Raw genomic sequence first — 16,563 nt, 5'->3', positions numbered from 1 at the left:
ATATTCCAAATAGACTATTATGATGGTATGAACTACATGTGCCAGCAGAATAAAAACCTGAACATAAACCAAAAGCTTCCAGTTCACAGCTCCAAAGGACAGAAAGTGGCACCTAAACCAAACACCGATTGGTTTGAAGCGATGAGACAAGGTCGGTTAGGCTGGTAAAAAACAAACCAGAAACCAGGTGGAAAAACGTTAATTTGGAATTCGGGCATGGATTTTAAAGTATGATTTATAAACAAAGCTGAGAATCTCCGGACACGGTAGCCTCTGGTAAGTGACACTTTTTTTGGTGTATATCCATCAGCTGTAAAGAGCTTTGGTGGCACGCAACACGTCGACGCATCACTTTCAATGCAATTTTTACCTCAGAGCCCACCAACTGCCGTCGCCTGTACCAGCCACCAGCTTTTAAGATTTCAAGACACCAACACAGGCATTCCCAGACGTAAGGAAAATCACTCTTCATTTAAATGTAATTAGTTACATCCAACGGCAGCACTCCTCCGCGTTCCTGCGCGGCAGACCCGCGAGCACTCCCTCACGACGCGGCCGGCAGCTCCCGCCCCACAGACAGGCGCGGGACGGGGAGCATCGCTCCCGCCCCGCCCACCGGCCGCCCGACTCCGCCGCCGCTGACGCCGCGGGCGGGGCGGGGCGGGGCGGAGCCGGGCCGGGCTATGTCGGCTCCGCGGGCCGCTACGCCGGGCCCCGGCGGCGGGGCGGCGGAACATGAGTCCGTGCTGGTGCGCGGCCGAGGGCTGGAGCTGGAGCTGGGGAGCAGCATGCAGACGTCGCACCGGCTGCTGGCCTACAGCGACGCGCTGCTCTCCATCATCGCCACGGTGATGGTGAGCGCCCGGCCCGGCCGCGGCGTGGGGCCTGCCCGACTCGACACCACCGCGGAACCCGGGCTGGCGGGGCTGGGGGCGGGCTTTGCGCCGCGGGGAGGCCCGGCCGGGCGAAAACTTTGGGCGGCCCGAGGTGAAAAGCCCGAGCAGCCGCAGGTTGTCCCGGGCTCTGGGGGTTGCGCCCGTGCGCTGTCCCTGCGCTTGCCCGCCTGGCGAGCAGCCTCCCGGTCGGGCGCTTTCCAGGAGCCGTCCTTCCTCGCCTGTTCCGCCCAGCCCCGTTCCTTTAGCGCTTCCGCGAAATGCCGGCGCCGCTCCCGGAGCCCGGGAGCCGTGTGCCGGCAGCAGTACACGGCTGAGGGGGGGGGGGTCGGGGGGTGTCGGGCGGGGCAGGTTAACAGCGTTGTCCCTGTGCGGCCGGAAAGTGAGCCTGTCTTCCAGGGCTGCGGGCTCCTGGTAGCTACGTGATCCAGCAGTATTGGCGGCTACCTGAAGTTTTTAAGGTTTTAACAAAGCTCTCAATAAGGAAACAATGTCACGTACTAATAAGGTTTTGTTATTTCAGATTTTGCCTGTGGCTCACACAAAAATACATCCTGATCAGGTATCATATGTCTTTTATGTGGTTGTTTCTCATGTCCTTGCGAGTACGTGTAGCGACCTAATTTAGCATCCCCCACTTCATCTCAAGTTCCAGGTTTTTAAAAATAAGCCCAAGCCATTAAGTAACATTAAAGCTAACAGAAATTTCCCCTAGGGGGAGGAGCTGTTGAACTTGGGGTGAAAAACTTAAATACTGAATATCTGTGTAATCTGCAGAAGCTGTGATAGGAAACCTGAATGATCTATATATTGTTGGCTGTAGATTTTATCCAGTTACTTTTGTATGAGAAATGGATTGCCCATCTGACCAAAACATCTTTCAGAAACCTTCTTATTACCTTTGGTAATACATGGTCACCTAGAGAAGCCAGTTACATAGTGCAAGCTGAATGCTGGTTTTAAAATCTGATAAATAATAAAGATAGTCAGAATAAGCAAAAGTGTAAAAAGACGACTATGGAAATGTAAATTAATAATTTGAGAAAGCTTACAGGTGTTTTTTTATCATGTTTTATTTTTATGCTCTTCAGAACAGACCTAAGCACAAATATTTTGTCTCATTTAGTTTAGGAAACTCAGGTATGATCCATAACATGGCAAACAGGCTGCATTAGTCTATTTAAGCCATTGAGTGGTACATGCAAATTTGCTGTGGTTAAGCCCTTCCCTTCCTCATTGTTAACAATAATCACGTGAAAACCTATGTGATGCTTCTCCAGAAGGCAGTGCGAAGACAATAAAAGTGGCATTTTGTGGCCAGCCCTCTTCTGAAATGTATTATCACAGTAAGAGTGAAGAGAGACTGTATAATTGAATCAAAAGGTCAACAGAGAGAGCATTGGGAAGCCCTTTTACAGATTGAAAAGATGTGTTGGTGACATCATATGCCACTAGCTAGACATTTCAGCATACTTAGAAGTGTCTGATAAACCAGTAGCTCTGCATGGTAGTAAAAAAATTGCTGGAAGAGAACTGTGTTCTTGGCAGGCATTTTCAAAAAAATCTATCACATGACTGCATGTCCTTCCTCATTTGCAGATACTGCTAATAATTTCACAATGTAACATTTAACTTTCCTTTCTCTGTCCCTGGATGTCACTTTCTGTTGCAGAAACTAGGTGAAAGTGTTCAGCAACTTCTTCTAGCAAAAATTGCAGTCTACTTGATGACCTTCTTAATAGTCACAGTGGCATGGGCAGCTCACGTAAGGTAGGAACAGTGTTCAAAGTTTAAAAGGACGGGAGGTAACTATGTGTCTGATACATTTCTGTCTTGCTGATGTATTTCTGAATTGTCTTTTGTTGGATAATATAAAAAACTTACTGTAAAGAAATGCTACCCTAAGCAGTGAATTACTGTACCCTTACACCTCTGACGCAGTGATACAGAGAAAACCAGGCATTATATATCTTTTAAATTAGAGCTACTCTTCATTTTGCTTCATATTCTAGATGGAATTATCTTCTAATTATGTTGAAAAAGTATTACTTTGTAATTTGTGTGCTATGGAAATAGAGGAACTGATACAGTACAGCTGGCTTAAAACTTGTCTCTCTCAGTCCTCAGCAGTGCTTCTCACAAAATCGATCGTAATGTTGCAGATGCTGGATTTTATAGAGCTGTGGGCACTGCCACCTGCCCGGTCTTGGTAGCTAAAACGAAACTGGCATGCAGGCATCATCATATCACTGGAATCAGGGTAGTTTTTGTTTGAGTTTTGAAATTTACAAATGTTACTGTATTCGTTCCTTAAGTAAGTGGATTGACTGCATTCTAATAGAGGTGTGCAACCTGTAACTCAGTGCTTGAAGCTGATACTTCACATCAGTGCTTTTATCACGTTGCTTTTCTTTGCTTGCATAAGGGAATGCTGAGGCATAGTCTTTGAATAGTTTAGGGTTTTGTGGAGGGTGATTGATTCTATTGATTCTAAGTGACATTTTCGTAGATCAGGAGTTTCATTAACAAGGTGTGGTGTGGGGCATTTTGAAAGAAAAGTGTGTTTTCTCTGCGTAATAGTAACCGTGCTGTATCTTCAAGAGAAATAATTTTAAGCCTTAAAATTCTGAAAATATTCTGGCCCCAACAGCATGAACTTGCCTTTCTTCTCCCAAGTAAATCTCAGAGAAAATGAGAATAATAGCTCTTCACAATGGCATGTGAGACAAAGAACAATCTGAGACTCTAGGTGGACTTTGAACTCCTGGATCTGCTCTGGAAGATCTGTGCAATGCTGTTGCATGGCTCGGATCCCTACACAGCATTGCTTCTTCTGACAAGCTGAAAGTCAGTCTGGTGCATGTATTTTCATTTTGGCATCAGAATATCAAATGGACTTGTTAACTGTTCTTGTGTGAGCAGCTGAACAGTGCCTGCTGGTGAAAGTCTGGCTTTGTTCATGCTTCAGAAGCGTTTGCTTGAGCAATGAGCACAGGCTGTTGGTCTCCAGTTAGTTCTGGGCCTTGCCTGTGTTTGAGTAAGTAGGTGATTAAATGACAGCTAACAACAGCTGACCTGTGGCTCCCAAGCCTTGTGCAACTCACTAGCAGTTTGCTGGCTGTCCTGTCCTGGGCGTGTCAGGTGGCAAAAGATGGAGCTGTTCTGGAACAAAACCGCTTCGGGAGAAAGCAAACCCTGAGACTTGTCTGCATTCATCCTATAGTGAAGTAGCAAGTCCTCCAGAGAATCATCATCAACTCCTGCTCCCGAATCACCCTCATATCTTCCATTTTCCAAGGAATGATTGTAGCTCACTACCTTGTTAAGTTTTTGGTATGTGACTCTGTGGGTTGGAACTGACATCTGGATCACTTCTTCACAGATGAATTGGCTCTTAACAACAGAGAGATTTACTTCAAAGTAAAAATATAATTTCAGGTACAGAGGAAGGATAGAGTAGGGGGAAAAACAAAAAGCGACAGTTTGCTACCTCATACGCCATTTGTCCTTCCAGTAGAAATGAGGTTCGTAATAACTGCTCTGCGATTGAACTTGAGTGTTCATATCTCGCTTCTCAAATTTTTCTAACAAATTACTTCCATGTTTGAGCTAATGAATTTTGGTAGCACTTGGACTACTTGTATAAATTCTGGAGCAAAGGAAATCAGGCTCCCCTCCCATATCGTAAGTGTACAATTTGTATGCAGTGTTATAAAACATATTTTGGGAGCTGGCTTGTTCATGATATCTTGCCTTGCCTTGACAGGTTGTTTCAGGTGATAGAGCTTATAGATGATGTCCTCGCTCTTCTAAATCTGGTGAGTCTTGTCAGACATGCTGAATGTTTAACTGGCAAGTACAGGTCACCTTTTCTTAGATCTATATATCCAAAAGTTTCTAATTTAAATAGCGTAACTCTTCCAAATTTTCAAGTCAGGAAGATGCAAAGAGCTTGAATTCCTCCTTGCTAAAGTGGCTGATTGATAACTAACTTGCTTTTAACTTTGACGTATTTTACTGTAAGCCAAAAGAAGCTCTGCAATAGGTTAGTCTGAAGTTCATATGAGGAAGCTGAAGAGGCTCCTGTGGCAAAAGCTTTTTACTCTGTTCATCTGTCCAGCTGAAGTATCTGTCCTCCAGGCTTAGGAAAATGAAATGTTATGTCTTTTGTGGCAAAAAATCTTAGTGGTAAGTTTCAATTATAGTTATGTTTTCAGTCATTTCTCTGTTTAAGTTGCTCAGAAATTCATTCTGAAGTGTATTTGCAACAGAGGATTAAATATTCTTTCAAAGTCTGCCACTGAGAGACCCATCTCTGAAGCAGCGTTTTGAGCTTTACACTTGTCTAAATCTTACCTCTTAAAAAGCCTTCATTTATTTGAGTAGGTTTTTTAACAAGCCCCCTTGTAGTATCTTGGTTACTGATAGTGGTAATGGGATGCTGCAATGGTGGACATACTCTTGCTTTCAGCTAAAGCTTTGTATTTTGCTGTACTGTTTAAAATTCTGTTCTCTGACAGTGTGCAACCACACAGTTAATTTAATTTTGTTAATAAAAATACTGAGTTTAAACTCCATGAGATAACACTACAGGAAATTATGTTAGAGGACTAGCTTAACGTATGTAATTCTTATCTAATGTAGCTTTCAAAGCAATGCATTTCTTTGTGCTTGAGGGGTTGGGTTTTTTTAATTTGGCTTTTTTATGTATGAAGCATTTGTGATCAGAGATTAATGGTTTTGACAGATCAGAAACATCTCTTTAGGAGGTGTGGTACTTTTGGCATTGCTGCTTTAGAAAGATGCCTGTTAAGAACTACAGCAAAACTTTACTGGTGGAATTGGTAACAAAACTGTAGTGTTTTCTAAAATAAGCCGGTACATTTTGGAAGGTGCGTACAGAAGTGGCCATTTGTTACAGTCCAAGCTCAGCAACTTTAGAAATGTGTTGTTTTTTTGTGGTGCAGTATGAGCATTTGATCTGTTTGTGTTGCATTCTCTGGACATACCTTTAATGAGGGCTTTGCATTTTACCTAGTGTTTCAGTACACCTTTTTCTTTTTTAGGCTTGTATGATGATCATAACTTTCTTGCCATACACAGTAAGTACTTTTCTAAAATTTGACATATGTTTAAATTACAAGTTTTTTTTCTTTATTTATTTGGAAAGACTTTACAAAGTATTCAGAAACCCAGGAAAGTGTTACTGTAGTATAAACCCTGAATCCATTGTAGTAGTTAAGCCTTACTTTTTTAAAATTCACGAGGACATATTATAACCTTTGGTTACTGCATGTTATAGACCTGACAGAAAATAGGTATTCTCAAAGAAAAATTATAATCATGGAAAGTCATAGTTTCCCGTGATTTCTTTTTAAAAAGCAGCTCTATTGAAAAATCTCACAGTTGCCTGATGAACATTTTGCATTTTGTAAGGGAACTAAGGCTGTTTCAACTTCCTCTTTAGATGACAGAACATTTTCCTTTTGTAATCTAGACAGAGCTTTTGGTATCACTTCTGACTTACTCACCAGGGCTGATTATGGCAGTCAGTCAGTCATTTTTTTAAATCTGCAAATTTTGTGTTCTGTGCAATTTCTGATCAGATGACTTTTAGACCTAGCAAGAATGTTTGCAACTGAACACCATATTAGCAGAACAAAACAGTTGCTTAAAATGCATCTTGACTTTTATGATATCTGTAGAACAGATTTGTAGGACAGGCACCTGTTTCTCTGTGGATATATCTGTGGTCTGTATTAGTCTGCAGAGAATAAGGCTGTGATCAGTAAAGCAATCTTTGTCAGTAAGAGCACATACTTGTTACTTTGCCTTGAAGCAGAAACAATTTTTGGAAAGTTGTCAATGTTTCCCTAACACTACTCCCTGCCTTTTTTTTTTTTTGGTCCGCTAATGAAGCTGCAGAATTTAGTACAACAGGGAGCCATGGAGGTAGAGAAATTAAAAGATTCAAAAAGATACCCTAATATCAAGAATTTTCACAGCTATAAATGTCTTGTCCACTGAAAACACTGTTAAACTTCATGCTCAGCTACAAGCCAGTCTGTAGCTATTATGGAGACATCATGTTAGAGAAGCTAAGGTTTTGCACTATCAACATGAGAGAAAAGCCATCTCTCCAGCTGCCTTTAGTTGGGATGCCTGCACGTATTTGTGGCTAGAAATTGCATTTAGTGGAATTACGTTGAAATGCAAAGTTTTGTTTAGTTTTTTGAGTTTCAGTATTGAATGAAGAGTACTTCCCTTGCATTTTTTTCTAGTTTTCCTTAATGGCCTCGTTTCCAGAGGTACCTTTTGGCATTTTCCTGTTCAGTGTCTGTGCTGTTGTCATTGGCCTTATACAGGTATTGGAGCTATTCATTTACATTTTCACTTTTAAATAGATTTTCTTGGATAGAACTAAATCTACATTTATGTGTATAAGTTGCTAAATGTCTTTTTTGTTTATATAGCATTCTTTTTTTAAAGTGTGCCTATTGTGAAAATATAGTATCTGTATATAAGATGAAAGTTTGCTTTGCCACTGACCTGTGAAGCTGATTTATGCAACTAAATCAGCTGATCTCAAAGTCCACAGAATAGTAATTCCTTTCCTGTCTTGGGGAAGTAGCAATTGGCTTTTCCTGCTGAGTTTCTTACTGAGTCATGCAGTGATGGCTGAGTGAACATGGGCTTTCAGCGTCAGTCCAGTGCCGCTGGTTTTCTTCTGGTGCAGTGCTTTGCTGCTTTCTGTTCCTTATTGTGGAGGTCTTCTTTCCTCTTCATGTAACATCCATGGTCATGACAAGCTCTGCAGAGGAGACTAAAATTTTGGCATACAGTGTATTGTGAAATCTCAGAGTTTCTAAAACTAGCCTCCATGTGGGGGTGAAGAATAAGGTTGAAAGTGTTTTGAAATTTGTTGATTTATAGTTTCACAGTTTTATAATTGAAATGCTGCATATACTTGTGTCCCGGTTTTGGCTGGAACAGAGTTAGGTTTTTCTTTTTAGTTGCTAGAATAGCTCTATGTTTTGAATTTAGTATGGGATTTGTTACGAGAAGAATATTGATAGAATACTGATGCTTATCGTTGGTGCTGAGACAGCAAGGACCTTTCAGCTTGCCATATTTTACCATTGTGCAGGAGCACAACAGGCTAGGGGGAGCAAGGCTGGGAAAAGGGCTCACAATTTCTAATTTATGATTTGAACTTAGATTTAGGATTGAGGGCCAAATTGGCCAATGGAGTATTCCATATCATGCAACATGATGCCCAGAATATAGGTGGGGGTTGACCAGGAAGTTGAAGTTCTGTCTTTTGGGGGATTCTCTTGGTATCTTCTGGGACTCTCAGACTCTCAAGTGGTCTCTCTCTTGCTCTCTTTTCGAGCCTCTCACTCATCCAGGATTGCAGTGTCAGGACTTACCTGTTTTGGGATTGCTTGCCAGGATGGGTGTTGGTCACCGGGTGGCAGGTGGTGGCGCTGTGCATCACTTGTTTGTATATATTATTATCATTATATATATATATTCATATATTATTATAATTTTTGTTATTATTTTGTCATTATTGCTTTTAATTTCACATTATTTTTCTTGTTAAATTGTTCTTACCTCAACTCACGAGTATCCTTACCTTTTCCCCTTTAGTTCTCTTCATTCCCCAGGGGGTGAGGGAGGGTGAGCAAGCAGCTGCGTGTTGTTTAGTTGCCAGCCGGGTTAAACCACGACAACTTCTATGTAATAACTTCAGTAATGCTCTCCTCCTTACAGGCTGTGATAGTAGTGTATGGATTCTATCACCCACACTTACTGAATCAACAGATACAAGTGTCTGAAAATCAGAATTTCTATAAACGTCATATCTTAAAGATTATTCTAAGAGGACCAGTTTTATGCTTTTTAGCAGCCATCTTTTCTTTTTTCTTTATTCCTTTGGTAAGTACTCACAGTTAACTGAAAACTTTGATGCAGCGGTTTATATTAGTTGTATTTAGGCCTGTGAATTCAAATAATGATGTTCATGTTAAATACGAAGACTTTCTCAGTTGCTAGTTCTGTGGTGTTGTGATCGTGGTTGTTATTTTGCATTGAAGGTCTTCAGTTCACAGATACCAATCCGTAATTTGATCCACGAGTTTAGATAGTTTTGAAAGAATATCCTGCCACAATATTTGCTTTACTTGCTCTGCCTGATATTTTTTTCAATGCTTCTCTTAATTAGAAGCAGGTCTTCTAAACTGTAACTTAGCATCCTGCTCATTGTAAGTAAGTGAGATAATGTGGAAGGTTACACGAAATAAACATCACATTGCACAAACTGAAGACAAGTGAATATAGTTGCTGCACTATCTCGGGGTGTAAGAGCAAATAGAATAAGCAGACCAGTTAGCCAGCCTGCATCTAGAACCGAATGTTTTTGGCTAAGGCCTGCTCTCCCACAGCCTTTTTCTCTGCCATCTTTATTAAATGGCAGTGAGTTGCTCCTACCTAATTAATAGCTTTTATCTTTCTCAGAACCCCCGCTTGGAACTGAAATCTAGTTTTTGTTTCTATCCTGAGCTTCCTTTCTTCTGTCTTGTTCTTTAGGAAAAGGTGGTTTTAACTGAATTTTGAGAAAGATTCCATGGGAATTAGCAGTGTTTAAATAATCCCCAGATGTGGGAGGAATCAGGTTTCTGTTGATAAGAGACAGTTATGAGTCCAAATGTGAAAAGGCATAACTTTAACTGAAAATGTTTTCCTCTTACACCCTTATTTCCCTCTTCTCCTTCATTTTGTTCATTAGTGTATTTTCTTTTAATATTAATGACAGTGAAATTAGTCTCCCAAATTGCCCGTGTGCTTAGACCTGTGCAAAGCCTGTGAACCACTTATGCCCCACTGAGGTGTCTTTGGAACACAAGTAGTAGAATCATAGAATATCTCAAGTTGGAAGGAACACATAAGGGTCACATGGGATAGTTCTCTAACTTCCAAAGAAGTCATTACTGCATTTTTGTTAGCAGAGTTATTTTCCTTCTTGTTTTAGCTTGCTTCATTACTGGCAGTAAACTAGCTATAAAAAACAGTATTAGGTTGCACATGGAATATTCAGGAGGTGCATGTGCATTTCAGGTGGCCCTTTTCTATGTCATAAAGTCAAGATTTGTTTTTCTCAATGTGATTATACTTAAAGCTTGAGAGCAATAGTTTCATATTAAACTTGGAAGGTAATTTATATTTTGATAACTAAATTTAAACTATGTTCATTTTCCTCTCCATAGTCTTATGTACTTCTTGGGCTCGTAATCGTTTTTCCACATCTCACTCGATTCATTACACAGTGTAAAACCAAGATTGTTGGTGAGTAACAATATTCATAGCAGTATGTTCAGATATGTTATTAGGTTGTCAACATGTTAGCCAAACAGTCTGGAATGAAGTAGTTTTAGTTCTACTTCCATTTTCAGTCTTGGAACATAGTGATTTTGGGGTTTACTGCCATGCTTCCATATAGTTTTTCCCTTATTCCCTGATTTCCCTTAGTTTGTGACTACATTTGTGTACAGCACAACACATTCAAAAATCATGTGTTCAGCTCTGGAGTCCCCAACACAAGAAGGACATAGAGCTACTGGAACGAGTCCAGAGGAGGGCCACAAAGATGATCAGAGGGCTGGAGCACCTCTGCTATGAAGACAGTCTGAGAGAGTTGGGGCTGTTCAGCCTGGAGAAGAGAAGGCTCCAGGGTGATCTTATAGCAGCTTTCCAGTACCTAAAGGGGACCTACAGGAAAGCTGGAGAGGGACTTTTTACAAGGGTGTGTAGTGATAGGACAAGGGGCAATGGATTTAAACTGAAAGAGGGCAGATTTAGGTTAGATATAAGAAAGAAATTTTTCACTCTGAGAGTGGTGAGGCAGTGGAACAGGATGCCCAGAGAAGTTGTAGATGCCCCATCCCTGGCAGTGTTCAAGGCCAGGTTGGATGAGGCTTTGGGCAACGTGGTGTAGTGGAGGGTTTCCCTGCCTATGGCAGGGGGGTTGGGAACTAGATGATCTTTAAGGTCCCTTCCAACCCTAACCATTCTATGGTTCTATGGTTCTATGATTCTATGATCATTTCTGAGTGCAAAACCTCTCTGGTTTGTCCTGAATATGCATGTGCATGCACACACACACAAGTATATGAATGATGCCTCCAGGCCATCTATCCCTTTTCCCTCCTAAAAAGGGAGCATGGGGATTGAAGAATATAGAAAGCAAGCTCTATGCCTGTATCATTTTCTTCCCAGCAATACTGTATGATACCACATTTTCAAACTGGCAAGCAGAGCACCTATAAATCAAACTTTTTCAGGGTAATTAACTGTTTAGGGTGTTACGTCTTATTAATCTAACTGCTCTGGTCTGAAGGTGTGCCTTCACACATGGCTTAAGTGAGCCTACATCCATGCTTCCTTCCTTCACGCTCTTTGCTTATATTCTTTCTGCCCGCCTTGTGTCAGCACTAACAGTTTCACAACCACACCAACAGCCAGAGCTGCTCTCAAACTGCTGAGAAGGAGGTTGCCAGTGCCAAAATAAAGGAAAAGATGTTATTGTGCAACCTACTCAGCCAAAAGGTGGAGTGCCTCCCTTTGAGAGCAATATAAAGTGACCACAAAACCACTGAACAGATCATGTCAGATCATCTCCTGAGATGAGTCAGAAGAATAACACCTTTGTGCTTCTGCTGCTGCTGTTCAGCCTAATACAAGTCCGTCTGTCTGCACCCCAAATGCAACATGCTTCTGACTCCCTCGTGTGGCAGCAATAATACACAGGGAGGCAGAAATGTTCTGAAACTGCTAAAGCCAGATGCTTTGAGCCAGAGAATAAACTCATACACATATTGCCTGTGCCTACTGTGACAAGATCACTGCTGTTTGCAGTCAGGCTGTTTTCCAACAATGAAGGGGTTAAAATTATTGTGTAAGAATTTCATGAAGCGTTTAGAGGGCTGTTTGCAAGTACCTAAAGAACATAACAAGATGAGCATACTTGAAGCTGCGGGGAGTGATTAGGAGGGAGGCTCTTTTCCAGAACTGTCTGCCCTTGAAGGGAACATCCCGGAGAAGGTATGAACTTTGTTCTCATGTTTTTCTGAATTGTGAACATGAGCAGCATTGACTTGGGGAAAAGGTAATTCCAGCAGGGGGAGATCACGACCACCGACTCATGGACCACCTCCCCTAAACATACCCCAGACCCAAAAGAAAGGAGCGGAGGAAGAAAACTGAGCATGGGAAGTAATTTACATGTAAAGCGAGAGAAAATTAACCAATTGTTTAAGAGAATAACAAGGAACATGTAAACACGTTATGAACACGCATGATTTTAGTGTGTAACTAAGTTTCTGTCCATGGGCCAGGTGTCCATGCCAGGACAAGACATCCCCCGTGCACCCGGCACCACAATAATGTCACTTTCTAACACCACAAACTGTTGTAGAGAGTTTCTGTCTGGATTTTCAGTGACAAGATCATGTCTGTGTATGTCTCACCTTGTCAGACAGATGACATAAATTACTGCTCTGTTGGCTAAGTTGTGATTACCCTTGCTTTTCATTCAGTTCCTCTCTCTGCTTTCTCTGGAAGCTATAAGGTTTTTCTTTGTCCAGTCTATACACCTGAAGTGGTGCAGCTTGGCTAGCTGGGCAGTTCAGAGTCCAGTCTTTAGAGATGTGTTTGACGTTTCCTAGAAAAGCTCCAGAGGTGCACCAAAGATTGGATTTGTTTTAAAGCATGCCATTTGATGTCCCAGTGCAGCCCACATGCTCCAGGAGTTTCTTTTCCCATGCAGTGTAAGTTCTCCACACTTAGAGGATCTACAGCTATTAGGGCTTCCCGAGGCACAGCATCTGATTTGTTTAGCTCAAATGTTTTGTTCAATTACAACTTTGAATCATTATTCACTTCGTGGAAATGGTCTGCCATACAGTTGAAAGGATAGGGTTTCTTTGTCCCTGAAACACTTGTTGTCCTGAAAGCAACATGTACTTCAGGCAGAGGCACAGCTGCTGAAAAAAGTGGAGTGACTGACCTATGTAGATGAATGGCACCCTTCTTTCTACAGAAAAATTTTGGCAGATGGGGAGAAAGAGAAAGGGAGGTCACAGTATGTTGTTTAACTACCTTGTTTTATAGTACCTGCTTTTGTCTTTCATTTGTAAACATATGGATTTGTTTCCAGGTCAGAGAGATGAAGAGGAGGAACACCATAGCTTAGAAACCTTCACTTTTTACCTCAGTGAACCTCTGAGTAAGGAACGGGTAGAAGCGTTCAGTGATGGAGTCTACGCTATTGTAGCAACCCTGCTCATTTTGGATATATGGTAAGGCTTTGTGTTGCCTCCTACACTTTGTATTTTAAATAGAATATTAACTTTTGACTCTGTGTAATATTTGAGGAAATATTGGAGAGGGACTTTTTACAAGGGCATGTAGTGATCGGACAAGGGGCAGTGACTTTAAACTGAAAGAAGGCAGATTTAAATTGGATATAAGGAAGAAATTTTTCACTCAGAGGGTGGTGAGGCACTGGAACAGGTTGCCCAGAGAAGTTGTAGATGCCCCATCCCTGGAGGTGTTCAAGGCCAAGTTGGATGAGGCTTTGGGCAACGTGGTGTAGTGGAGGGTTTCCCTGCCTGTGGCAGGGGGGTTGGAACTAGATGATCTTTGAGGTCCCTTCCAACCCTAACCATTCTATGATTCTATGAAATAAAATTAACCAAACACTGTCTTTGACTTCTAAAACCTGCAGTGGTTACTTTAAATACGATTTTCTGGAAAGATACAGAACACAAACAAAAGATATTTCTAACACCCACGTTTCAGCAGTGGTGATCGTCTATTTAATGTATGTTGGGGTGACTTTTGCTTAGTCATGTTTTCAGATAAAAGGCTTTTATCAACAAAAGCTGTTTAGTCACTGTGGTAACATTATTACATTAACCTAAAGGAATGCCAACCTACTTTTAGGTTCCCTTCCAGATCTAATTTATTTGCAGAGCTGTTATTTGAAATATTGGTTTTAAGTTACAAATTAGAGAACTACAAAATGAATGCCTGTTGTTCCCTACTTGCTCAGAGTAAAGCAATATAGTTCAGTGTTGCTCCAGGTTGGTTTTTATAACAGAAATATGCAAAGTAAAGTAAGTTTTCTCTCCACAGTGAAGACAACGTCCCTGATCCCAGAGAAGTTGAGGAGAAGTTCCATGGCAGCCTTCTTGAAGCTTTAAGTGAATATGGGCCAAACTACCTTGCCTACTTTGGCTCATTTGTAACAATTGGTCTCCTGTGGTTTGTCCATCATTCACTTTTCCTTTATGTAACAAAAGCTACACGATTAATGGGACTGCTTAACATACTTTCATTGGCTTTCATTGGTGGGCTTCCGCTAGCTTACCAGCTGACCAGTGAATTTGCAGAGAAGTCTCACAATGAAATAGAAGCCATTCAGGTCAGCTGTGTTATCACTTTCTTTGCCAGCATATTTCAGTTTGCAATATGGACTACAGCCCTCCTCCATGAAAGGGAAACTTTGCATCCTTTTGCTAGATACGGTGGCAAGGAGCATGCCTTCATGTTTGCCAAGCTGGCTCTCTATCCTTGTGTAAGCCTCGGGGCCTTCTTTCTAACATGCTTGTTAAGTGAATTCAGCACACCAATTTTCCATCTTATGCAGATCATCATCCCATTTGCTTTTCTTGCGCTGCGCATTTTTGTTAGAATCTCTTTAACTGTCATAAAGTCTGTGATGTCTCTCTCCAGACCGAAGGTGGTATTGTTAGAAGAAGAGGAGGCGTGTTTGTCTCCTACTGAAACACTGTCCTAAATTTCTGTGCAGTGCATGGTGAAGTTATAACGGTAACTGCAGTTCTTCTAACTGTCAATATTTTCATGTGTGGATAATATTGATCTAAACCAAAGCCTGCATTGGCCATAACTGGGGCATATTTAAGTTTTAGGTGGTCATGCTAGAGACCTTTTCTTCAAAACCTGTAACTGAAAAAACTGGATAAATAGGGGATACAAAGAAAAGCATGTTCTCCTTCCTTTAGAGTTGGCACTTTTGGAAGAGTGCTGCTTGACATGTAAGTGCAGCGATGATCAATAAAGAACTGCACAAACAGATTCCTAGGAAAATGCCCTTTTTTTCTGACGTATGGCAGTCATTACGGCAACCAAACACAGATATAGAAGCTGGTTGTACTGCTGTAAGATAGTGAGTGAGGCTTGGAAGGCACGGAGACCTCTGGATTTCTGGATGGTGCATCATGGTAGAATGTCTGCACATACAGATTACTCGTCTCCCTGTCTTTTTTTTTAATGGTTACAAAGTTTCTTCTGCATAGTCACAAACTTGTGATAGCATTTTGAATTGTGTTTGAGTGGCTCTGAGCATGAGTTTAGATGAGAATTGCAATTGTGATCGTATGCAGTCTTCCAGGCTACCTGAACACAAGTTCTTCAGGCATATCTGTTCTTTTAAAAAAGGATATGTTTAAAAAATGGGGATTCATGTGGCTATGTATCCAAAGTTTGAACTAACTTTGGTATCTCCCAGGGAAGAGATTGAGAGACCCGTGGGACTAGAGGTAAATTTGTTTTCAGTTCTGAAGCAGCTGCTTATTATCAGACTTTTTGTGTTTGTTTTCATGCCTATTGAGAGGAACATCCTTCTGTTATTCTGAAGGCGTAATCTCATATTCAGAGAGAGTGTAAGACTTTCTTGCCACTTACAAGAGTTCCCTATCAGGTAAGGGAGTTGAGTTTTTCCCTAAGTAGATGCTAACTAGAAGATCCCACAGATTTCTGAGTCTCAGAAAGACAGCAAAAGAAACTAACCCTGTAGAAGTTCCAGTCCATGGCATGTTGAATTTTTTTACACTTATGTGCAGTTTGATAAGCTTATTCTTATCAAATGTTACCCTGCAGAGAGCTGTACAGAAGGAGGAGGCAAGATCATCTAGCCTCTGGCTGCCCTGCAAGCCTTTACATTTCTTTTTGTCAGAGCCATTAGTTTGTATCTTGAGATGTCTTAGTGCCTGATTAATGCCATATTTAAAGGCATTTGAGGGATTTTGTTGTTCCTCTTAAAAAAAATAAAAGTACTGTGGCAAAGTATGCGTGTGATAATTGTTAGTGAAAAGAAATTCAGATCTCTTGTTTCAGTTGAGATCAGTCTTGAAAGCACTTGTGTTTTTGATTTGAAGCACCTTGGTACCAATATGTAATTGTTCAGATATTCAAGACGTTTTATACCTGGTTGAGGTTAAATGACTTGCAGTAGGATTCTGCATTGTGTTGTGTATTGCAGGGTTTTTCTGATTCTTAATAAAAGCACTTTTGGTTCTACATGGTTTTGTTTCCTGTGTGCAGCAGGCACATAATAAGCAGTGAATATATGTATTTGTAATAAATTTCCATCAGTGAAAAAACAAAGCTTCTAGCCCTTTATTTCTGCTCTGCAGGTGCAACTTAAATCTATTACTAGAATTAAAATGATGTTGGACATCATTTTTTTTTTTTTCCTTCAAAACCATCAAGGTACCTTCCAAACTCAACCAGTCTGTGATTTTGTGTGAAACACTCAAAAGCTTTTAATATAATATAAAGAAATGTTGATTTTACTTCTGTTGGT

General features: G+C 41.1%; 1 protein-coding gene across 2 annotated transcripts; it reads left to right on the top strand.

Moving 5' to 3' along the window:
• Nucleotides 1-683: 683 nt before the first annotated feature.
• TMEM175 (transmembrane protein 175) lies at nucleotides 684-16,311 on the top strand. 2 transcript variants are annotated; one of them, XM_086629059.1, is made up of 10 exons: nucleotides 684-854; nucleotides 1,417-1,455; nucleotides 2,566-2,663; nucleotides 4,660-4,711; nucleotides 5,960-5,995; nucleotides 7,175-7,258; nucleotides 8,670-8,834; nucleotides 10,163-10,241; nucleotides 13,111-13,252; nucleotides 14,091-16,311. In XM_086629059.1, the coding sequence occupies exons 1-10, from the start codon at nucleotides 684-686 to the stop codon at nucleotides 14,752-14,754; spliced, it is 1,530 nt and encodes a 509-aa protein (XP_086485185.1). In that variant the 3' UTR covers nucleotides 14,755-16,311. The 2 variants fall into 2 exon arrangements, with proteins under 2 accessions (XP_086485185.1, XP_086485186.1); XM_086629060.1 differs by lacking the exon at nucleotides 7,175-7,258 and having other exon boundaries at nucleotides 775-854.
• The last annotated feature ends 252 nt before the right edge of the window (nucleotides 16,312-16,563 follow it).

Source organism: Tauraco erythrolophus, chromosome Z (genome assembly GCF_009769465.1).
Source record: "Tauraco erythrolophus isolate bTauEry1 chromosome Z, bTauEry1.pri, whole genome shotgun sequence".
In the NCBI taxonomy this organism is placed as follows: Eukaryota; Metazoa; Chordata; class Aves; order Musophagiformes; family Musophagidae; genus Tauraco; species Tauraco erythrolophus.
This window is presented reverse-complemented; position numbering and strand designations above follow the sequence as displayed.